This window comes from Sciurus vulgaris, assembly GCF_902686455.1.
Source record: "Sciurus vulgaris genome assembly, chromosome: 4".
Lineage (NCBI taxonomy): Eukaryota > Metazoa > Chordata > Mammalia > Rodentia > Sciuridae > Sciurus > Sciurus vulgaris.
The window spans coordinates 33,086,841-33,112,091 of record NC_136464.1 but is presented as its reverse complement, the minus strand read 5'-3'; the positions used below and the strand labels follow the sequence as shown (position 1 = coordinate 33,112,091).

Below are 25,251 nucleotides of genomic sequence, written 5' to 3'. Positions count from 1 at the left end.
TCTCTAGCATTTGATATTTGACTGAAGTATAAAACACAGCCAACTTTCAATTATGATGAATAAAAGACACTTATTTTATCTTCGCAATCTGGTCAGCAATGAATTTTCTGAAAGTGTTTTTCAAATTGCAAATTGTATTTGGGAAAACAAAAACAAAAACAATGCAATAAATTAATATAGAATAGAAAATATCACAGAGTGCACTGTATACAATAAAGGTATTGTTTTATAAAATGCTACTTCAGTTTTATATTTATGTATACTATAATCTGGGTCATGATGTAAAACACATTTCTTACTATGGGTGACAGCCAACAAAACTGAAAACTGCTGCTCTAATACCTGCTTTTTTCTGTTTTGTCTCAAACCTCCTTTACATGACATTTCTATGGAAGCTTGGAACAAAAAAGGTTATAATGATAAAAATAATAATGATTATATGATGATCAATATATACGAGTATTCACTATGTGTCAGGAACTATGCAAAATGTTTTATAAGAAACCAAATGAATATCATTAATTTTCCTCTATTTTTTAAAAAAGAGTACAAATTTAAAGAAGTAATATACCTTGATTTAGACCTAGTTCTGACTCAAAGCCCATGCTTACCACATCAACCTCAGGCAATAGGTCTCCTAGAAAATCTAAAAAGCAGATGATTCGCTTGATAAACATGAATTGAATATTAAAATTTTAGATAGGTTTGGAGCCTTTGTTCTGTGATGCTATACTATTCTTTATACTCACTTGTTTAAATTCAAATTGCTATGGAATATTTTATAAAACCAGTTATTTTTTAAATTAAAAAAAGTTTATATGCAGACATGTGACTGAAGTATTTTATCAATCCCCAAGCTTAAAGATCTCTTTAAAGACCTACTTTATATAAAATTATAAGCAGTAGAGTACCAAATAAGTAAAGCTATTTAATTTGTATTTGTGAGAATTTGAACCTTATAAGAAACATAAAGTTACTACCAGAACCTCTCAGTGTCCAATAAATATCTAGCTTTTATTTTATCATATAAGAAGACAGGGAAACCTACAGTTTTTTGCTTAAATTTTCCCCTACTTTACAGTTTACCCTTAGGAATTCTTCCCAAATTTGCTAGTTCATATTTTATAGTAAAAGGAATTTAAAGTGTTTCTAAAGCCACAACTATATGATGAAAAATCATTTACAAATGATTTATCTCGCAGCTTGATTTCAAGGTTCATAAAGCCCAATGCTTAGCAGCCCAAGTAGATAACCTGAATGGGAGGTGGAAGGGCAAGAGTAGGCATGTGAAATGTGTGCATGAAGACAGTGGGATACACTATTTAAAAGAAATTAGACATTATGATTCAGAGAGAAGATTTTATGCCATGTGGGAATATATTAGGGTCTATTGTCAGATTTTCAAGGAAAGTCAGAAATCTGGATGTCTCCTGATTTTTACATGTTGGTACAAATTAAAATAACAACAACAAAAACCACTTTGTGAGCCAAACAAAACAAGTCTACCAGGTAACTATAGCCTTAGGCTGCCAGTTCCTAACTCTGGTTTACTTTTAGGCCATCACTTCAGGTACATAAGCTGACTGACAGTCTATGTGAGACCATTATCAACTACGAGCTTTCAAAGGGTGGTCAGTGGGGTAGGGAGAAGAATCTCAGAATATATATACTCTGCAAGTATAACTCTTTTTTCTTCGAAGCTTTGAAATATGTATGCCAGCTTTCTTTGAATAAGCTATCACTATTCTGAGAAAAAATTCCACAGGAAGTTCTGAGAGACAAGTCTGTATGGATAGAGAAATAATTTAAAGTGAAGAACAAATAATCCTAAATACATAAGGAAAAAGTAAGTATGTTTATGAGATTTCAGGAGAAACTTTCCTTTGAAGATTGAAGAGGAAAAATAAAATCATTCTATATAGATGATAAAGTTACCTTTACTACAGAAGGAAATGCTTGCATGTAATTAACTTTTTTGATATAACACTATTGCTTCATAACTCCTTATACTTTTAGAGGGGCACTGCATCTTTCATGGAAATAAGCTTCTTATTTTAGTCTATAAAGTTAAAATTTTTATGTAGTCAAAATTACTTTTGCAAATTCCTTAAGTCACCTTTACATTTCTTTAGTATATACCATACCACCTCTTAATAAATTGTGACAACTTACTTCATCATGGGAATAGGTAATGTTTCCTCAGTTATGCATGACTGAAGCACAGTTGAAACTTTCAACAGTTACCCACTTAGGTCAGGCATATTGAATAACTGTAAAGTGTGGTTTTGTCAAGAGAGAAACTAACTTGTTAACATCTGTTAACTACTTGAAAAATATCCTAGTTAAAATATCTAGATAAAAAAGTGGCTGTAATCTGGGGACCAGAATTTAAAAAAAAAATCGTGGAAAAATGGATGTAAGTTGCATTCACCCTGACAAAATGTTAATTTTAATAACCAGATAGGGAGGATAGATCTGAAAATTAATTGTTGTCAGTTCATTCTAAACAAACATTGGTAACATAGATTGATTCTCAGAGGTTAAAAAAAAAAAAAAAAAAAAGACGACCTCATCAAATGGCTTACTAAGTCAATCTATACTTTACAAGGTATGTGGTCCCTCTTATGAGTCATGACTTACCGGTATGGTTTTGCATTGGTATAGGAATCTGGTTCCTGACACTTGAGCTTGTGGATTGGACTGAAGGCCTACATATGCCCACAACACCTGGATCTCCAAGGAAACAGGTATGAAACAGCAGGAAGTACAGTTCATAGTCTGTAGAAGGTAAAAAAGCAAATGCCTGAATGACCTGATGCCTATCTATAGTCAGTCAACATTCATTAAGTAGCCACTGTTTCTTAAGCATTATAAAATAATACAGAAAACAGTATGGCTTAGAGTAACCACAAAAAAGTTCACAATAGACAATAATATTGTTCTTAATCTTAAAAATTATCTTTGAAAATGGAAATAACTAATAAATTAATAAATTATGCAATGGATATAAGAAATGCTCAGTGAGTGATGCCTAGTCAGTGTTGTGAAATGTTAGAAGAAAGCCATTTCTGGCTGGGAATGGCTTTGTGGAAGCAAGATGAATAACATGCAACCAGGAGGAATAGACCAATTTGGGTAGAAAGAGGGCATATAAAAAGGTATTCAACTACATAGAACAGTCTTCAGCACAGACTATGTGTTAGGACACAAAATAAATCTCTATGAATTAAAAAAATACTAAAATCATATTATATATTGTCTCTGACTCCAATGGAATAAACCTAGAACTCAACAAGAGGAACTTTAGAAACTGTCTTACTAGAAGATACATGTATCAATATGCTATTGAATAAAAATGGGTCCACTGAAGAAATTAAGAGGGAATTAAAAAATTTACTGAAGCAAATTAAGATGGAAATACATGTACCAAAATTTATGGGATAGAGTAAAAGCAGTATGAAGAGGAAAATTTATAGCAATAAGTGTCAAAATAAAAAAAAAGCAGAAAGATTTCAAAAAACGACCTCATGATACGACTCAAGGAACTAAAATATAACAAACCAAACCCCAAAGTACTAAAAGGAAAGATAAAACAAAGATTAGAACAGATACAGAAATGAAAGATAGACCAAAAAACAATATGAAAGATCAACAAAATGAAAAGTTGATTTTTTTTAAAAGATTAAAAAAATTGGCAAGCCTTTCACTAGGCTAACAGAGAGAGAGAGAATCTAGATAAATAGAAACAGAGACAAAAAAGGAGACAAAAATTACAACTGATACACAGACATACAAAAGACATTTAACTATACACCAACAAATTGTAAAGCCTAAAGAAATGATATTCTTTTGGACACATATAAACAATCAAAATTGAACCATGAAGATAATGAAAACATGAACAGTCCAATAATGAATAAAGAGATTGACTCTAATTAAAAAGTCGCGTAACAAAGATACAACCTCACTGCTGAATTCTATCAACTTTTTAAAAGAGTACTAACTTCAATTCTTTTTAATTTATTCCAAAAAATTGAAGGGAAGAGAGCCTTTCTATACTCACCCAGTATTACCTTGATGCCAAATCAGATAAAAACACAATAAAAAAAGAAAATTATACACCAATATCCCTGGTGAACATAGATGCAAAAATTCTCATTTAAAAAAATTAGTAAATTTACTCCAACAGCAAATCAAAAGGACCATATCCATGATTAAGTGGGATTTATCCTATGGACACAAGGATGGTTCAACATATGAAAGTCAATAAATGGAATATATCACATCAATGGAATTAAAGACAAAACCCACACAATCATCTTGATAGATGCAGAAAAAGCATTTGATAAAATTCAACACCCCTTTTTGACAAAAACGCTCAACAAATTAGATATTGATGGAAAATACCTCAGTATAAGAAAGGCTACATATGAAAAACCCATAGCCAACATCACAGTGAACAGGGAAAAGTCAAAAACATTTTTTCTAAACCTGGATTAAAACAAGGATGTCTACTTTTACTATCGTTATTCAATACAATACCAAAAGTCTTAGCCAGAATAATTTGAAACAAAGATACAGAAGTCCTACAAATAGGAATAGAGAAAGTAAAATTATCCTTGCTTTCAGACACTTGAATCTGTAAACAGAAAAATTTAAAGACTCCATAAAAAGACTGTTAGAATTAGTGAACAAATTCAGTAAAGTTGCAGCACACAAAATTAATATACCAAAATCAGTAGCATATTTATATGCCAATAACAGACCTACTAAGAAAAAGTTGAGAAAAAAATCCCATTCATAGTATCAACAAAAAAATTAAAATATTAGGGATAAATTCAACCAAGGAAGCAATGACTTATACAATAAAAACTATAAAACATTGATGAAGGACATTGAAAATGACTCAAAAAATGAAAAGACTTGGGGCTGGGGAGATAGCTCAGTCGGTAGAGTGCTTGCCTTGCTGTGTTCGATCCCCAGCACCCCCCAAAAAAAAAAAAAAAATGAAAAGCCTTCCCACATTCATAGATTGGAAAAATCAATGCTGTTAAAATGTTCATGTCGCTGAAAGTGATTTACAGATTTGATGCAATCTCTATCAAAATACCAAAGGGTCTACACCTGGTAGCACATGCTTATAATCCCAGTAACTAGGGAAGCTGAGGCAAGAGGACTGCAAATTCGAGGCTAGCCTCAGCAACTTAGTGAAGTCTTGAGCAACTTAGCAAGACCCTGTCTCAAAATAAAAAATAAAAAATGGGCTGGGGATGTAGATCAGTGGTAAAGGGCTCTGTGTCCAATCCCTCGTAACAAAAAGAGAAAGAAAGAAAGAAAGAAAAAAAAAAAAGACAAAAACCAAAACAACAACATCGACAACAACAACATAAAAATAACAAAAACACCCACAAAAATAAAAACAATGATGTTCTTCATAGATTTACAAAAATTCCTAAAATTTTTATAAGCAGAAAACACCTCAAGAGCCAAAGCGACTTGAACAAAAAGAACAAAGCTGGAAGAATCACTATACCGATTTCAAGATATACTACTACAGGGTTATAGTAAGAAAGACAATGTGGTACTGGTATAAAAATTGATACATAGATCAATAGAACAGAATGAGAGTCAGGAAATAAATCCACCTATCTACAAGCAAATGATTTTCCACAAAGGTGCCAAGAACATACACTGGATATTCATATGCAGAATAATGAAATTTGATGTCTCTCACCATATACAAAAGCCAACTTAAGATGGATCAGACTTAAATGTTAGACCTGAAACTATGAAACTACTAGAAGCAAATGGGAAACACTTCAAGACACTGGTATGAGCACAATCAACAAAAACAAAAAGAGACAAATGGGATTATATTAAACTAAGAAGCTTCTGCATAATCAAAGAAACAATGTATAAGGAACTCATGAAAATAAATAATCTGATTAAAAAATGGGCAAAAGATCTAAACAGAAGTTTCTCAAAAGAAATACAAATGGCTAATAAGTATATGAAAATATACTCAATGCCACTAGCTATCATGGAAATGTGAATCAAAACCACAATGGGATACCATCTCATCTCAGTTAGAATGGCTAGTATTAAAAAAAAGACCTCACATCCCCCCACCCCCCCAAAAAAAAAAAAAACACTCACAAAAACAACAATGCTGACAAAAATGTAGGGAAAGGGAAACTCTTTTACACTGTTGTTGGGAATGTGAATTATTAAAACTATTGTGAAGTACAGTATGGAGGTTCCTCAAAAAACTAAAAGTAGATATGTATATGGTCTAGACATCTCAATTCTGGGTATATTCAAAGAAAATGAAATCTACATATCAAACAATCCTGCACTCCCATGTTTACTACAATATTATTTGCAATAGCCAAGATAAGGAATTAACTGAGGTATTCATTGATGGGTGAATAAAGAATTAAAGGATATTATGTTATGGGAAATAAGCCAGACAAATACCACATATTCTGGTTCATGTGTGGAAGCTACAAAAGTTGATTTTAAAACAAAAGAGAACAGAATAGTGATTAGTAGAGACTAAAAAGGGTGGATGCAGAGAGGAAGGCTAGACCAATACCAAAATAGTTAAATAGGAGGAATAATTTCTAGTATTCTATAGCATGGTAGGTATCTATAGTTTACAATAACCTACTATATATTTATGAGGAACATGAAAAGAGGAGCTCAAAGGCTTCAAACATCAAGAAATGATAAGGATGTGAAAATGCTGATTACCCTGATTTGATCAGTACACACTATAACATGTATTGAAATATCACATTATATTCCATAAATCTGTACAATTATTACATGTTTATTAAAAAGAAAAAATTTTAAAAGGCATACAGCTAAAACATAATGCCATGTAGAGGGAGAGTTGGTAATTAATTTAAATGATAGTTACTGAGTATCTCCTATGTGCCAGGCATGTGTGAGGCAATGGCCTCAGACCACTTGGCTGAAGTCAAGGATATGAACACAGAAGCAGTGAAAGATTAAAGACACATCAGAGGCTGGGATTGTAGCTCAGAAGTACAGTGCTTGCCTCACATGTGTTGGGCACAGGGTTCAATCCTCAGCACCACATAAAAAAGAAATAAAGGTATTATGTCCATCTAAAACTACAAAAATATTTTTTTAAAAAAGACATATTAGGTGTAGATCATGAAGTTCATTCAAGCAGTCTGTTTTGAAGGCATCAGAGAACCATGAAATTTCTAGAGTAGAAATATGGCACACATTAAGGCAGTACTTTAGGAGAATTCATTGAAAGACGCAGGAAAAACATAATTTTATATGGTTTCAATTTTAACATATTAATATATTTTTATGCAAATATAAAAATGTAAATTTGAGGGGGCGGGTACTGGGGACTGAACTCAGGGCACCTGACCACTGAGCCACATCCCCAGCCCTATTTTGTATTTTATTTAGAGACAGGGTCTCACTGAGTTGCTTTGTGCCTCGCTTTTGCTGAGGCTGGCTTTGAACTCGCAATCCTCCTGCCTCAGTTTCCCGAGTCACTGGGATTACAGGCATGTGCCACCTCACCGGACAAAATTTAAATTTTTATAACCACAACAGAAAGAGCTCAATTTCAACCTCATGAAAGAAGTTGTACTAACCAACTATTTAAGAATATAAGAGGAAATTTTGAACCACAGAAAATCTCTAGTTTTCTACCTTCAAATTTTTTCTAAGTAAAGAAAATAAGTTAGGTGTAAACTAACCTGAAATAATGACTTCAAATAAGCATGCTTCCTTACACTCTTTCTGTGTGACAAACACATTATCTATGGAAACAAGGCTGATTTTAACCTTACTTTTCCATAACTTACAAAGTAGGAAAACAAGTCACTGTCAGATTTCTCTCCTTACCAAAACATTGCAACTACTGTTGAGGATCCTGGTCCACCCTCCTTTCTGGGCTGGGTCAGCATTACCAAAGATGGCAACATGTTCTGGTGTGGGCTTTCCATGAAGGGTCTGATAAATCTCCTGCTGCAAGTGGCTGCAGTCTGCCTCCATCAGCCTATAATTAAACACCATTGAGGCTGGAGTTCAATGCTAACATGTAACCATATTAGTATATGAATCCAAACATTAGAAATAGTATTATAAAATAGATTAGAGGAAATAACACTTGGTAAGCATTAGGATTATCAGTAAAGTCTTAGCAATATAGTATTATTTAGATTTAAAGACTATTTCTAACTAGTATTTTTCTGAATTGTCATTTAAAATATTAATAAGTTACCATACCAACATATTCCCTACAAGCAGAGACAAAATTGTGGGAAATGTTACAGATGTAAAGAATTACCTGAACTTGCATCCAGATATTGCATTCACTCCAAACTGTACTTCATGTCTCTTAACAGAGCAAGTTCCATATCCTTGGCTCTGCAAGAGGGTCATCTGAGGTAGAAAAGTGATGGTCAAGGAGATCATAATGGAAAATAGGAATTGATATATGCAGGATTGGAAAATGTATGCTTCTATTGTTCCCTTAACACTATTTGAATTTTATTAGTATCAGGATATCATTTGTTATAAATTTGTGCTTTTTTCCTCCAGTAATTAAAAAACACACGTAATTATTCTTTTTCCAAAAAGAGTTAACCATATTATTGGTATTTATGTGTCTAATCAAAATAAGCAAAAATTAATGTAATTCTCACCATGAGACATCTAATGGAAGTTTTAAAACCTTTGGTAGCGTTGGCAATTGGGAACACAGTGTATTTTTTTTTTTTTTTTTTGGGTGCTGGGGATAGAACCCAGGGCCTTGTGCTTACAAGGCAAGCACTCTACCAACTGAGCTATCTCCCCAGCCCTGGGAACACAGTGTATTAATTGTTGAGTAAAAAAAGTACTGAATACCTAAAGTTGAAGGAACCTTGAGAATTGGAAAATTCAAAAGATCAGCCACTGCAGCATTTCCGGTTAAGCTGCAACAGGCCACCCAGCTCCAAAAAGGATACTGAGTGACTTGTATCACCACTTAGAACCAAGAGTGGCTTCCCAACAATATAGCCTGGATTCCCACTTCTAGGACCAGTAAGAGTAGTAGATATGCTCTGTTGAGAGGCCTGCAGAAGGAAAGAAAAGTCAATTATTGTGAAAAGTATGCTTTTCCACTTTCCACTGCCTAGCTTCCTATCTTTCCTTAAGGCAATGCAATAAATGAGCTGCACTGAACAATCTGGTTTCCTTCTACAGACCATTTTGCAATTTATAGTCCAGTGTCTCCTTTATTTATTTTTCACTAAAATAAAATGAGTGATCCAAGTACTGAAATTCACTATAAATTAATTTTACCAAGGATTACAAACAAGGACCTACCAAGGATTCCTCAACTCCATTGCTCAAAAATTACTCTCACCATTATTATTTTTTGGCATCAGGAATTGAATACAAGGGTGCTTAACCACTGAGCAACACCCCCAGCCCTTTTTAGTTTTTGAGATGGGGTCTCACTGAATTGCTTAGAGCCTTGCTAAGTTGTTGAGGGTAGCTTTGAACTTGTGATCCTCATGCCTCAGCTTCCCAAGCTGCTGGGAATACAAGTGTGCTTGTATTGTGCTTGGGAATACAAGCTTCCCAAGCTGCTGGGAATACAATCGTACCCAGCAACATTATTATTTAGGGATCTATTCATCCTACCTATACTCAGAGGAATTTAAATGTAATTTTAAAATATATTTCAATGAACTATAGATGTTCCAGGAATGAATTGTGAGAAACACATGACTTGGTTGACCACAGGGTAAAGAACTCTGCCAGATTCAAAGAGAAGAGAGAAGTGAAGCAAGCCAAAAGATGGTGATCAAGACTAGAAACTTAAATTTAGTGGGAAATAAAATGATGAAATGTTTGGAAATATGAGAAAAGCTTGTTAAAAGGATGTTGAGTTCATGATTCAAAATGACTATTTAAAACAAAGAGTTCTGACTTGAGTACTGCTTTGCTGGGCATCAGACAAAGAATCAGAGAAAATGTTGTTAAATATGTTGAATACCATCTCTTCTAGTTAAATTAAGAAATATTTAATGTGAAAGCCTCAATCAACAGATTGAACAAGGTTTTCCTATTCTTATTCTATTTAACATACATTATAGAAGCAGAGGATTATTTCTAACCTGACCATTTTTCCCCCACAGTCCCCTATGGAGAAGGGCTCTAACCCTGAAGTGAATGATGAATTCTTGCTGTAAGGAAACATCTGGCTTAACAGTCAGGCTGGTTTGTCCAAAACTGACAGAAACCTTCTGGATTCCAAAGGTCCCATTGGTCTCTATATCATAGATGACCTGGAATGAAAAAGAATCAATTAATAAGATAGTTATTGGTCTGATTATGTTTAGGGCAGAAGATTTTCTATGTATACCTATTTTATTCAAACTGAATAAGCAACTGAAAAAGTAATCTTAAGCATGCCAAACACAAATACCATGAAAAAATAAGAGAACTTTATATTAATTACATTTGCATACAAAGAGAGACTGAATAGAACTTTTTAAAAGATTCTTAGAAAGAGTTTAAGAAAAATAAGTTTTGATTTTGGCCAAGTACTAGAAGCAGAGGCAGAGGTGAGCACTGAACAGAAACTGAGTTACTTGGTTCCTACAAAGTCTGACTATAAATAAGAACAGTAGTTGCGAGCCAGGCACAGCAGCAGATGTCTATAATCACAGCAGGGCTGGGGATATAGCTCAGTTGGTAGAGTGTTTGCCTTGCAAGCACAAGGCCCTGAACCTGGAATACTGGAGGATAGTGGTAAGAAACATCATTGAATAATGGTAGGGAAGAACTGGGCTCATCTCTTGACATGTTAAATTTTGGGTAATGCACAGAAATTCAGGTGGGGTCAGTCTGGCAATTAATGCAAGATTAGGCACCTCTGGCAATGTTGGTCAACATACATCATCAGTCCAGCATCCATACCTGGGAAACAGCATTCTGACAAGTGTTTCCAACCAACAGGGGAGGAGTGGCCTCTGAAAGAAGTGTTACAGGAACCTGGAACTAGCAAGAGAAAGAAGCAAATCAACTTAAATTGAAAGACACATTTTTTTCTTTTGGCTACATATCATGCTAAAATGAGTATTTTTTTTTTTTCCTTCCCCTTGAGCATCCCTTTTCTCTCTCCTTCCACTGCCAGCCCATAACTTAAGTTCAAGTCACTCCAAGTCAGAACATTTAAAAAAACATTTCTCAAAACACTAATTTTGTGAGATATAAAATAAGGATACAAGTTTTAGGAATACCCCATCAGACACTCCCTCCAGAGACTGAGGCCCTTTTCCCTATTAAAAGGCCCCAAAATGCCAACCCCAAATGCAGTATTTAAGTCAGTGTTTTCCAGACTTATTTAACACCTCATCAATCTTTACTTCATAAGAAGCTATTAACCATTTTGACCATTCATTGGAAAGCACTGTTTAAAATTCTTTTTTGTATGTAGTATGGTTTCCCTTGATGGCCTTGAACTTGTGATTCTCCTGCCTCAGCCTCCCTAGTGGCTAGGATTATAGGATTGTGCACCATGCTCTGCTTGAAAGCACCATTTTAGATAAAAACTTGATTGTGATACATCAAGGTTACATTTTCTTCCACCATTACATTTCCTGTTGAATGGCACCATACCTTTATATTCTGTAGATCAGTCATACCTCTTGGAATCTAGAAAAAGTGAACAATGAAGACACAAGTGTACACATACAGACCTTGTAGTTTCATATTATCATCAATAGACTTTGATTGAGGGGTTGGGGAAGACCAACATATTAGAATGATTTGCTTACTCTCTCCCACTTGACTCTCCTTTATACTAAAATAACAGGGAATACAGCTAGATGGGAGGTAGGATAGACTATAATACTTACCTACCCTGACAGAGCTCTACTGAATAGTAAGAGGTTTAGTGAAATAATAAGATGTCACCTCCTCTTATCCTCCCAAGCAAATTCCACTAGCCAGGAGGGTGATAATGTTGTCTTATGGGTATATATCCCTATTTTCTTTCAAATTTCTTCAGATGATGGTGAGAGAGTGGGGAGAGAAGGACCCACCTTCAGGACTGTGAAGTTATAGTAAGAGGCAGCATCCAGTGCTGGATCTAAGGTACAGCTACTTGCCAGGTTTTTGAAAAAATGAGTGCAGGTTGTACTTTTACTCTCTAGGAAACCTTAGGACACAAAGAAATAAGGCAGCAGAAAATGAGAAAGCCTATTTTGAACTGAGCAATAAGGCTGGTACTTCTGCCCTAGACTCACCTGCAGGATTGCTCTTGGCACAGAGTCCCCCAGCTCCCACTCCTGCAGGCTGCCTCAGCAAACTTATTACAGACCACTTGGGGAAGTAAGTCAGAATGGGGTCCCCAGCCTGGATAAAAATATAGAAGACTTTTCTTCACAGTGAAACTAAACTGAATTCCAGCAAATAAAAATTAGAAACAAAGGTTAACTCAGTGGCTTGTTTATATTTAGATGGTTGGTACTGTCCTCCAAAAGAGCTGACAATGGTTTTCCTGTTGCAGGGAGGTATCACAAAGATACCCTGCCAATAGTCTACTATGAGAGGAAAGACTAAACAATTCCATCCCTATCCCCAGGCTCACTCTGTAAAAAGGTGGTGGCAACTGAGTTTGCAATGCTGAAGAGAATGATTCGCCTCCAAACTCTGCAGCCAGGGCCTGGAAGTTGGTTGTGTTGACTTTTTGGAGCTTCTGGAAATAGTTTAATTTTGCTATAATGTTTTTAAAAAAAGAAAAGAAGTTTAGTTAAAAGAAAAACATTTAAAATATCTTGCATGCCAAATAACTAATTTTTAAAAATATTTTTACTGAAGCATAATATTCATAGTTATGTGTATAAATGCACTGAAGTATAAACTCAAAAGAATTTTTATAAATTCATATACAGGTATTACCACAACCCAGATCTAGTTATAGAATATTTCCTAGAAGGTTCCAAATCAATCCTCCCCCTTCAGAGATAATAATTCAAATTTCTAATACCTCCTAATTTATTTGTAACCTGCTCAATGGATTATTGTTTTAGTATTAAGACTTAAGTTAAGAATACAGTCATTAAATGTCAATTCCAAGTCTCTATTTGCCAAGAATGTGTACGATTAGCAACTTGTGATGAAAAAAGGAAACTCAATAAGATCTTTATTTGGTCTGTATCAGATGAATATCTAATGTAACAAAGTGGTACTGCTTCCATAGGAACATGGCAAACTTAAGAGATAATATCTGATCTTTTCTTCCCATTCTTGCTGTTAATCCTTTAAACTTCAATTGACCAGTTCTAATGAAAATGTTTCTAACTCTGAAGTGTATGGATTTGTTGGCTTTATTTTTTACCTTATATTTCCTACATTCAAGATTCCGGATACCCCAAAAAGGTATTTTCTATAATAATTCTATAATTTCTATTACAGCAATGTATAAATCTATCCAAGCTCCTGCAGGCATCTCTTTACAGCACTTCAGAACCAGGACAGAGATATAAGAAAAGGTCCTGGTGCTGTTCCCTGTTCAGAGGACAGCAGATGATAGATGATTTCCACTCCAAGTAATCTATTTTTTGTGGTGCTAGGGATTGAACCCAGGGCCTTGTACACCTGAGGCAAGCACGCTACCAACTGAGCTATATCTCCAGCTCCAAGTTATCTATTAGCTTGAAAAAAGAACATAGCAAAAACATGTTCAAACTTGTTTCATTCTTCATATAACTATGGTCATTTGAACAGAATCAAAAAGGTAACAAGAACAGAGTCACTGAAAGCTAATAAGGATTCTATGTTAAATAAGTTTGACCTTTATCCTCCATAATCACATCTCAGTTGTTTGAATTTTCAGTTGCTCTTAATTCTGAGGACTACTGATTTATCTATACCTCTCCTAGATCCTTATTATTCAAAGTAAGGTGCATGGTTTACTAGCCCACATCAGTTGGGAGCTTGTCAGAAATGCAGACTCTCAGGCATTCAGACCTATGGAGTTAAAATCTGCATGTTGACAAGATCTCCAGGTGATGCACATGCATATTAGAGTTTTAAAAAGCCCTGTTCTGAAACAGGAGACTCAGATTCTGCTGGCCTGCAGACCACCTTCCAACTCTGACAGACCAGAAATCTTCTAGGGCCTGAAGATTCCAGAAGCTATTTATCATTTCCTTCAGAACTCATGCCCTGAAAACCACATCAAAGAAATATTTACCTCACATAAAATGTAGTTATTTCTATCCTTGTAAATAAAAGTTAGAATGAAAAGAAAAACTAAGAAAGAAGATAGGCTGAGATGGTAAATATCCACCTGGCTAATTTTTCATGGCTTAAATCAGTAAGAGAAAAATTAACATTTTGTCTTCCACTTCAGTGTACAGATATTGGTAGTAGTGATGGTAAACAAGGGTAATACAGACAAAAAATATAGGTTAAGGAGAATACATAAGAGTTTTTGCTAAAAATATCTGCCACCATATATAAGAGAGTTTAAGGTACTTTCAGATGTGGAAGGAAGCCTATAGACCATCTGAACCAATCTCATTAGGAAATTTGGACCCTCAGAGGAAAATGAGCTGTAAAAGGTCACACAGACAGCAAGGAGAGCCAGGAGTAGAGCACAGGATCTCCTTACTCCTGGCCAGAGTTTTTTCCCACTTTGTCATGATATGCAGACTTTGACCAAGAGCATCATTTACTGATCATTATCAGGAGATACAGACTGTAGGCAAATAAAGATGGGGTTCACACTTTCCAGGTTCTGACAATTTACCTAGGTGATGTGATATTCACATAAATTGATAGCAAACAAGGAATCCTCTAAGTTCCAAGGGAATGACCTTAATGAGTGCTTAGAACTTTGGAGCATGAGATTATTTCCAACTGCAGTGAGCAAGAGAAGATTCTTGTAAGAAGTAGGGATTTTAAAATGCAAAGAGAAAGAGGAAAATTGAGTCAAGGAGAAAAGTAAACAAACTTGGGAAGAATGTAAGGCATATCCTTGAGGACAGTGAGTAGATGAGTTTGGCTAAAATAAAGGATCAAAGTAGAGAATGAAGGAGAAAGGCCTGGAAAGAAGAGTTGGTTTAAATATTATAAAACCTCAACTGCCAGGCTAAAGAAGCTGGACATTATTCTCTAGGTAATGGAAAGTCATTGGAGGTTTCTGAATAAGGAAACAACATAATGTAGTGTTACGGAACAAATAATCTAGTGAAGTGATTCTCTATGGTTGTGTGGGTTTGCTAGGTACATATGTGTGAAAGAGGTAGGCAAATAATGAGGACCAAGAAAAATCTTTTGCCTTCATCATACTAAACATGAATCCATTTCCCAGCCTCATTCAGGGAGAGAGTACATTGATATAATGATCTCCTATTACTATTCGAAGAAGCCACATTTATCAGGCATTGTTGGGGAAACAAAGTTCAGAAACTCTGGTCCAGAAGCTGTATGCAGGATGGTATAGGAGACAGAAGGAGAAAGTAAATGTAGGGAGCACCAGTTGGATCCAACGGCAATAGTCCTAACATATGATCATAAATCTGGATTTAGAAGGCAGCAGAAGGTTTGGAGAGGACAATCTAAATGCCACAGGACTCTTGACAACTGCTTCCAAATTCAGGTCCTCTTAAACCAAAAACTGGTTGTTTTCTTTTCTAAAATTCACATAAAATCAGGCTAAGCTGACTTTGAAGATTCAAGGGACATTTAGATCTATTTTGTGTGGGAACATTAAAGAAATGTAAAAAAGATAGTAACTTCATATCTTTAGAAATGATAAAGTCATCACTAGCAAATTTTTAAGTTCATTAAAAAACCCCAATAACCACTTGCACTCTACAGTTATTGAACTCTACAGTTATATAATACTTTCATACCCAGTAACAGTGATACAAATTTCTCACCTTATATTTGAAGAAACAAACTTAGAAATAAGGGATCTGTTCAAGGTGTGCAACTGATAGGAAAATGGCAGTTCTGAGTTTCTAGTCTAATGCTGCTTCATTAAATAAAAACAAGGTTGGCACAGACTTGCCAAAAACATTCATTTAAGTATTATTCAGTGCCTATGATGTCTCAGAAGCTAATTCAGTGAGTGATTTGGTGGAGATTGAGCATGTAGGGGGATATAGTCTATCAGTGATTATATGAGCTACAAGTCTTAAAAGAATTGAAATTTAAGTTCCATATGCATTATCTAATCCACAATCAACAGGGCCTAAGAAGTTTAAAATATTCTCTAATAAGAAAGAGGGCAGAGGAATGGGCAGAGGGGAGAGGGAGAGTGATAGAGATTCAAAGAATAAAAGTAACAATTTAAAGAAGAAATGGAAAAGCCAAAGTCACTTCTCAAAAAATGTTAGGTGATAAGAACAGTCAACGTGTTTCTACTCACAGTTGTTCACGAGAACACAAAACTGCCTAATTCCATTTGAATCCGTAAAAACTCTTGAAGGAAATGGGGAATTACTCCTGAAGATTAGAGAGTTATCTACACACACCCAGCTTGAAGACCTGTGAGGTAAGAGGATGAGGATATTTAGGAGGGGAGAGGTAGGTGTAAAGAAGGGTGCCCCTAAGATACTTTGGCATCTCAAATGCCAAAGGGTGGCTCCTTGGGCAGTCACAGTGCAATACCAAGGTCCTATTTTACTGGACAGCTCTGTTCTAGAGAGTTAGAAAAGGAAGGTCCGGGGAAAAACCAAGGTAACATCCTAGGACTGAAAGTAGGGGCAGGAGGCACGAAATCTCTTTCCACTTGCAAATATTACCCATTTTAGGGTTCAATCCCCTCTAGGATTCACCTTACGCTGCCGGGAAGGCAGAAGGAGAAAACGGTCCTCGGATGGAGAAGATAGCAGTCCCTGTCGCAGCAGCAATTTAGATCGCAGGCACCAGGAGTCAAGTCACAGATACAAATCGGTAAGACTGTCAAGGTGCAACAAGAAGTAGAGAAAGTGGGAAGAGGATGCCCAAACTCGTCCAGGTGCTAAATCCCCGCCCCGCCCGCTTCCTACTGCACACTCTGCTTTGTGGCAACTTTGTCCACAGAATTTTAGTAGTTTCCACCCCACAATCCTTCCCCTTACCTGGGAAGAGGTCCGTGGTCTTATTCCCAGGCGTTGAGGGGGTCAGGGGAGTAGGATCCACGGTAAAGATCCCAGGCACGTCCTGGGGAGTAGCAGTCTCCACCGAAGAGGATTGGGGGGTCCCCCCGGGCGTCACTGGCCCCAGGACTGAAGGTGTGGGCACCGCCCCCGATGGGAAAAAAGAGGACTGAGGCCGGGCGCCCTTAGGGAGCATCAGGACGAACACCTGCAGCATCAAGAACTGCGGGATACACATGGGGCAGCCGAGGTGCTGAAGAGTCCACCGGGCCTCCACGGTCTCCAGACGCGCAGCTGAATGGGAGGAGTCGCATAGCGTCTGACGTAATCCGTATGCACCTGCTCATTGGCTAACGGCGACCGAGGGCAGTTCTTCAGCCAATAGGAGACAGGGTTGTTACGGCTCTTTCAGCATCCTTCAGTCTGCGCCCTCCTCCTTTGGCCCGGCCGGGCGCTGCCTCCGTCGCCTGGCAACCGCCAGGGCCGAAGGAATCCTTTGCAGGTTCTCTCCGCTAGATGACAGCAGAAGTTCGGCAGACCCGCCACAGAACCGAGTGCCCTGCGGACTTGCAGTCCTGGAGAAGTGAGCCCTTCCTGGGTAGAGAGAAAGCCCAGAAGGCGGAACTAGAGTTGCATATCTTTTCCACCCCGGACTGCCAAGGTGAGAAACTCTTTTTATGGCAGGACGGGGAGGAAAATACACTGAAAATCACATTACCCGTCCCCCCTTTTAGTGAGTCTTCTGTAAATATAGTATTCGGGGGAGAGACACATTAGAAATAATGCTCATTCAGCTCCTTAAATTTTAACGTTGAGAATGGTTTTTAAGCTTAAAAAATTGCATCATGTTATTAAAAGTGAACTGCATTTTTGTTCCTAGAAAAAGTGGTTCCAGAAGGGAGGTTAGGAATAAGAAAACAGAATAGGGGAAAATGTGAGGAGTAGAGAGAACGAGTTAAAAACGGAGAAGCAGGTTTTCTAGATGAGAAAATAAGATATAGGAATGGAAATAGACAAGCAGAAGAAAACTTTTTTTGCCATTATTAATGCCACTTTCTGTGATACTCTTTAGAATGTTTTTGGTTTTTTCAAAAAAGTGATGTGCCTCTTCCCATTCTCTAGAACAACGCTGTCCAATTGATGTTGGAAATATTCTGTATCTTTACTGTTCAATATAGTAACCATAGGCCATGTGTGGCTATTGCACACTAGAGCTGTGCTTTGTGTGACTGAGGAGATGAATTTTTATTTTAAATTTTAATTAATTTAAAGTTTAAAAACTACAGACAATTAATAGCTATTGTATTGGACAGTAGGACTCTAAATTATAAAAATTTTGCTCCTGCTAAACCTAGTGTTTCTGGTTTCCACAGGCATGACATCGGGATTATTACAATTGTTTGGTGTGAAATATAAATTAAGATTTATTAAGAGTTATGTGAATCTAGTACACTTACTTAAAATCTAGCCAATTGCTCCATTTCCAAGTGAATCACTTAGGCAGATAAATTTTCAGATACATAAACTTGCTCACATTCTCTGATAATATCTTGATTTTCTAATGTTTTGAAGTCAGTGTTAAATGTAACTCTGTTATTAACGTTCTCAGACATATTTTTATGTCTTTCAGTGATGAACTGCTATGAGAGATATGCATATTAAAGTAGGAGGTTTCGCCTCTTACTTGATGATGTATCCCTTTGCCTAGAATGGCACATAGGCCAAGTTAGATATACATAAAATATTTTTTGATAAACTCTTTGGATTTAATTCTTGTGAATATAATTTATTTTATTGCAGGATTGAGTTTCTTTTTATAAAATTCTTATTGTACATCTCATTGGATACTCTTTAAGATTTCAAAGTTTAGAATTCATAATGCAACTCTCAGTCAGTGTGATTATTCCTGAACTTATTGATGTTGACAGAGTCTGTTTATTGAAGTAATTTCAGGTTTGAGTGATAAGGAGATAATATTTCAGGACCACTTGAGTTTCTTTGCCTTTTTTTCAAAGTTTAGCACTTAAAAAATATTTAGAAAAGTTATTTTTTCTTTTTCTTTCTTGTTATAGTCAGGCAAAAAGATTGTATTATTGTTATTATGTGTTTGTAGAAATCTTGTAATACAGAATTTCAGTTATTTTGAGATCTAATATTAAAGTCTGAAAAATAATTTTAAAGGAGAATGAAATTTATTCACATATGTCATGCAGATGTCTATTTAACATGGGGACCAAGTCTTAAGATAGTTTATTATGACATCGCCTCAGAGGCAGAGGTTTCCAAATTAGATCATGTGATACCAGCAGCTGTTTGTGTTTGGAATTAAAAGATTTCAATGTGTGTTTGGAAATTTAGTCAGGATATTGGATCAAGATGTCAGATGGAGAACAAATTCTAGCCTTTCCCCACTTCTCCCCTCTTTCCCAAATCTCTAAAAATTGCACACAGATTAGATGTAAACATGGACTCATGTGCATACATGCAGACACCTTGATATTGAGAAACATGAACGTGTGCTTTCAACAGACCAGACTTCTACAAAATAATATAATTGCCTCATGATCTTGGTGTAGGCAAAGATTTCCTAAACTGAACAGAAAAATCACTGATGATAAAGGAAAGGCTCCATAAATCATACTTTATTAAAACTGAGAGAACTTCTCATAATAAAAATACACTATTAGGAGAGTTAAAAGGCAAACTTCTCAATGATAGAAGAATATATACATATATACATATGTACACATATGTTTTTATGTGTATGTATATATAAATTCTAGAATTTGTTTCCAAAATATATAAAGAATTCATGAGCAACCCAAAAAAAATTGGCCAAAGACTTGACCAAGCTCTTAAAATATAAAGGAAGATATCTGCTGTAGTTTGGATCTGTAATGTTCCCAAAGGCCCATGTATTAAAGGCCTGGTCCCAAGCCTGGGGTACTGTTGTGAGATGGTAGGACCTTTAAGAGGTGAGATCAAGGGGAAGAAGTTAGGTCATTGTGGGGTGTGCTCTTGTAGAGGATAGTGGGCTCTGCCCCTTTCTGTCTTTCTCTTTGCTTCCTGGCTACTGTGAGATGTAGCTTCCTCCACCAGGTGCCCCTGTCATGATGTATTGCCTTGTCACAAGCCCAGTGGCAGTGACCAAGTAACCATGGACTCTAACCTTCAAAACTGTGAGCCAAAATAAACCTTTTTCTTCTTAAAATTTGAGTATTTTAGGTAATTGGTTAACAGGAACAGAAAACTGGCTATCACAATATCCAAATGACTAATAAACACCTAAGAGCAGCAAATGACTAATAAACACCTAAGAGCAGCTCAACATCATTATTAATCAGGAAATTTCAAATGAATACAACATTAAGATACAATTACATGACTTTCAGAGCAGTTAAAAATTTTAAAGACTTCTTTCTTGCTTGCTTGCTTTTTTTTTTTTTTTTTTATACTGGGGATTGAATCCAGGGGCACTTAACCACTGAGCTACATCCCCACCCATTTTGTATTTTATTTAGAGACAGGGTCTTCCTGAGTCCCTTAGGGCCTCACTAAATTTCTGAGGCTGGCTTTGAACTTACAATCCTCCTGCCTCACCTCCTGAGCTGCTGGGATTGCAGGTTATGCCACAGTGCCCATCCAAGGCTGACAGTGCGAAGTTTCAGTCAGTATATATGGTTATTGATCTCTTATATGCTATTGATGATAGTGTAAATTGGTGTGACCATCTACTGTTGGGCTTTATATAAATGCTAAATATATGCATATCCTATGACCCAGCAAAGTATATGCTTTTGTGTATAAATATTTACCAAAACATTTGTATGAGGACATTGATAACATAGAATTATTTACAATAGCTCCAAATTGAAATAAGGTCAATTATCCATCAACAGCAAAATGTACATTTATTATGGTATACTCATGCAATGGAATAATATATTGAAAATAAAATGAATTAAGTACTGCCACACAACAGCTTGAGTTAATCTAACAAATACGGAAAGAAAGCTCGGAATTTTTTGGTCTCTGGTTTGTCTTTAGAACTCTGCATTGGGTCTACAAGGGGCATTGCTGGCCAGTATCTGAGTCGTTGCAATTTATGTCTGGGGCAGGTGGGCAAAGCATGTTTCCTCCGTGTTGCTTCCTGGAAAAAAAAAAAAAAAAGAAAGGAAGCAAGATACAAAAAGAACATATTATATGATTTCATTTAAATAAAGTTCAAAATAGAAAAACTGCTTTGTTATTAGAAGTTAGGACAATGGTTATGTTTGAGAGGTCTGAGGAGGAGTGCAATGGAGGTTTCTGTGCTGGTAATAATATGTCATGTCTTGATGTCTTGAGATGGACTAGGTTATATAGCAGTCTCACTTTGTAAAGAGTCATTGAACTATCTACACATTTAACTGGTACATTACTGTGTATTCATGATTATGTTTCAAAAAAAGTTTACTTTAAAAGGGACTATGTTTTTACCAATTTAATCTCATTGAAATGAAGAAGCTTGATCATATCAAATATCAATGACATAGAAAAATGGGTATACTGCTTGTGGGAATATAAGCTATTAGAGCCTTTTTGGAGAGTAATATATCAGCATCTGTTAAAATTTAATATGCATATACCCCTTTTCTCAGGGTTATCCACTCCAGAGAAATACATAGAAGTACAGAATAGGCAAATAGAAGCATTATTCATTTGAAAGAACTTAAGTGCCTAATCACTAGCAGAATGGATATTAAAAACTATTTCATTCACTATCAAATACTGTGCAGCAATAAGATCAAGGTGGTTATTTATTAAAATGAAAATATCTTCAAGATAATTATGCAAAAAAACCCAAATTGTAGAACAATACGCAGAGCATACTGTCATTTACACTAAAAATAAGTAGGCACATTTTGGCTCTTTCAAGCTAACATCCAAAAAAAAAAAAAGTTAAATAAGTATTGTTTTGTATTTGGATTTAAAAAAAAAAGAGTCAGGGAAAACTTCATTAAAAATCCTACTCTGGTAGCAAAAGAACAACAGTTAAAATACCTCACTCAATACCATAATTATGGGCTGGGGAGATAGATAGCTCAGTTGGTAGAATGCTTTGCCTTGCAAGTACAAGGCCCTGGGTTCAATCCCCAGCACCGCAAAACAAAACAAAACAAAAAAAACATAATTACAAATTGAGGGTCCTCTCTGCTTTTTCAAAAGTAAAGGTATAAATATTTGTTGAATCATTTTCAATGACTGAAACATTTTTAATTGGAGTTTTTACTTTGTAATATGTGTAAATTTGCATGGAGTTGTAGGAAATAATTCAGAGTGATCCTGTATATCGAAGGTAACACCTTGCGAAACTACTGTACCATATCACAACCAGAATATTGGCATTGATATTGATAGAATATTGATGATGAGTGGTACAATCATCAGTTTAACTTGTATGTGTGTATTCATTTGGTAATTCTATGTAATTTTAATGCACATTTACTTTCTTTTTTTTATTTTTATTGTAAACAAATGGGATACATGTTGTTTCTGTTTGTACATGGAGTAACAGCATACCGTTTGCGTAATCACACATTCACATAGGGTAAGAGGTTTGAATCATTCTGTTATTTTTTCCTCCCCTCCACCCCTCCCACCCCTCCCACCCCTCTTTTCCCTCTATACAGTCCCTCCTTCCTCCATTCTGGCCCCCTCCCCCCCATTATGTGTCATCATCCGCTTATCAGCGAGATCATTCGTCCTTTGGTTTTTTGAGATTGGCTTATCTCACTTAGCATGATATTCTCCAATTTTATCCATTTGCCTGCAAATGCCATAATTTTATTATTCTTTATGGCTGAGTAATATTCCATTGTATATATATATATATACACCACAGTTTCTTTGTCCATTCATCAGTTGAAGGACATCTAGGTTGGTTCCACAATCTGACTATTGTGAATTGAGCAGCTATGAACATTGATGTGGCTGCATCTCTGTAGTGTGCTGATTTTAAGTCCTTTGGGTATAGGCCAAGGAGTGGGATAGCTGGGTCAAATGATGGGTCCATTGCAAGTTTTCTAAGGAATCTCCACACTGCTTTCCAGAGTGACTGCACTAATTTGCAGCCCCACCAGCAATGTATGAGTGTACCTTTTTCCCCACATTCTCTTCAACACCTATTGTTGCTTGTATTCTTGATAATCGCCATTCTAATTGGGATGAGATGGAATCTTAGTGTAGTTTTGATTTGCATTTTTCTTATTACTACAGATGTTGAACATTTTTTCATATGTTTGTTGATTGCTTTTAGATCTTCTGTGAAGTGTCTGTTCATATCCTTAGACCTTTTGTTGATTGGGTATGTTTAGTTTCTTGAACCTAACACCCTCAAAGAAATACAGAGCTGTTCCATCTCCACAAAGATCCCTCCTGTTGTCCTTTCGTAACCACTCCTACCTTTCTTCTGCATTCCTCCCCATGATGCAGTTTTAACCATCATTAATGCTTATAATAACCATAATCAAAATGATTATAATTTATTCAAACAGTGGTTCAAGAGCATTTGTCTAAGTCAAGCATATAAATGGTGTTCTATATATTTTCAGAAAATGAAACTCTAGTAGCTCTAGTGGAATTCATCCCCTTGCTTTTAAGAGATTAATAAATAGTGAATACATTGTGGATGAAAGAAAACATTTAAAAGGGCTGAGGTTGTGGCTCAGTGGTACAGCACTTACCTAGCATTTGTGAGGCACTGGTTTCTATTCTTAGCACTGCATAAAAAAAAAAAAAAAAAAAAAAAGGTCTGTCGACAACTAAAAAATGTTTTAAAAATTCTTTAAAAAACATTTAAAATGAATTTTAACTATTTAATATGAATAACAAGCCCTGTGGTGATTAAATACTCCTGGTATTCCTAAATATAAACTCATTTATGTAATCATATTACTTAATGTAATTTTCTTCCTTGTTTCATCCCTTAGAGATTGTGTTTCACTTATGGCAGAAACTGCTACTTGCTCCCCACATATCCAGTCATTCTTTTTTCTCAAACAGAACGCCAGTTTTTTTTTTTTTTTGCGGTACTGGGGATCGAACTCAGGGCCTTGTGCTTGCAAGGCAAGCACTCTACCAGCTGAGCTATCTCCCCAGCCCAGAACCCCAGTTTTTTTTAACTGAGAATGCTAATTTTTTTTTTTTTTTTTTTTTTGTTGCTTATTTCGAATGAGATAGCTAGAACCTCAGCAGTCATTTTGGAACATGAAGAGACATGGTAAGTAAAGAGAAGCAGCAAAATGGAACAAACCTGGATCCCTAATGGCTATGGGACCTTCAGGCCTACCTAGAAGTTCCTATCTCTGGAATTATTTCATATGGAAAAGAAATAATTTTATCTTACTGAAGCTATTATTTTTTTCAGGATATTCTTTTATAAGTAGCTTAACTATATGCCCTTTCTATTGCAATATACTCCGTGTGTGTGTGTGTGTGTGTGTGTGTGTGTGTGTGTGTGTGATTTTCTTTTACTGGCCCAACTGTTGGCAAATAATATGTATTTTTTGCAACACAGTTTAAACAACCTTGTATATCAGCAGTAGCACCATGTGTATTAAACTCATTACTGGAAATCTAAAGTACTTTATTTCCTTTTTCTCATGAGCTACCAGCCTGGTTGTTATTGTAATTATTTTGTCTCTTTATCCTTGAGTAAGGCTAGAGCAGGTCATCTTTGTCCCAGTTTGAGGGATAGGAGTGATTTTTTGTTGTTGTTGTTTTAATCAGGAAAGAGGTGTCTATAACTCAGTTTGTTTTAGAAGTTGTAACCCCAACTTCTAAAACATGAGCCACATCCCTGCCCTTTTTTATTTGAGACAGGGTCTTGCTAAGTTGCTGTAATTATAGAACTTCATCCTAGTTAGGGTTAGATATGAATGATAAGTTTGTTGTCTTTTGCTACACAACAGATCACCCAAAGGTTAGTGGCTTCAAACAATAAACATTTTTCATGATTTACTGGGTCAGTTGGTGTACTTTCTGGATTGGACTGGCTTGCCAGGACTGGATGGTCTGAGATGGCCTCACACTGGAGATTGGCACACTAGTTGATCTTGGTGTGGAG

At 35.9% G+C, this 25,251-nt stretch overlaps 1 protein-coding gene across 2 annotated transcripts in view; it reads right to left on the bottom strand.

Annotated features, from left to right (window-relative positions):
* TCTN3 (tectonic family member 3) overlaps positions 1–17,438 on the bottom strand; it is a 28,665-nt gene extending 11,227 nt beyond the window's left edge. Inside the window, exons 1-13 of one of the 2 annotated variants that reach the window (XM_079136660.1) lie at positions 17,127–17,438; positions 16,842–16,965; positions 16,433–16,551; positions 12,641–12,768; positions 12,297–12,405; positions 12,093–12,208; positions 11,668–11,703; positions 10,966–11,046; positions 10,161–10,331; positions 9,003–9,110; positions 8,342–8,436; positions 7,897–8,050; positions 2,641–2,778 (exon numbers count right to left, since the gene is read on the bottom strand). In XM_079136660.1, the coding sequence (XP_078992786.1) occupies positions 2,641–2,778; positions 7,897–8,050; positions 8,342–8,436; positions 9,003–9,110; positions 10,161–10,331; positions 10,966–11,046; positions 11,668–11,703; positions 12,093–12,208; positions 12,297–12,405; positions 12,641–12,768; positions 16,433–16,551; positions 16,842–16,965; positions 17,127–17,382 (1,635 nt within the window). In that variant the 5' untranslated portion in view covers positions 17,383–17,438. The remainder of the gene's footprint in view (positions 1–2,640; positions 2,779–7,896; positions 8,051–8,341; positions 8,437–9,002; positions 9,111–10,160; positions 10,332–10,965; positions 11,047–11,667; positions 11,704–12,092; positions 12,209–12,296; positions 12,406–12,640; positions 12,769–16,432; positions 16,552–16,841; positions 16,966–17,126) is intronic. The other variant, XM_079136661.1, reaches the window with a different exon arrangement.
* Positions 17,439–25,251: the final 7,813 nt, after the last annotated feature.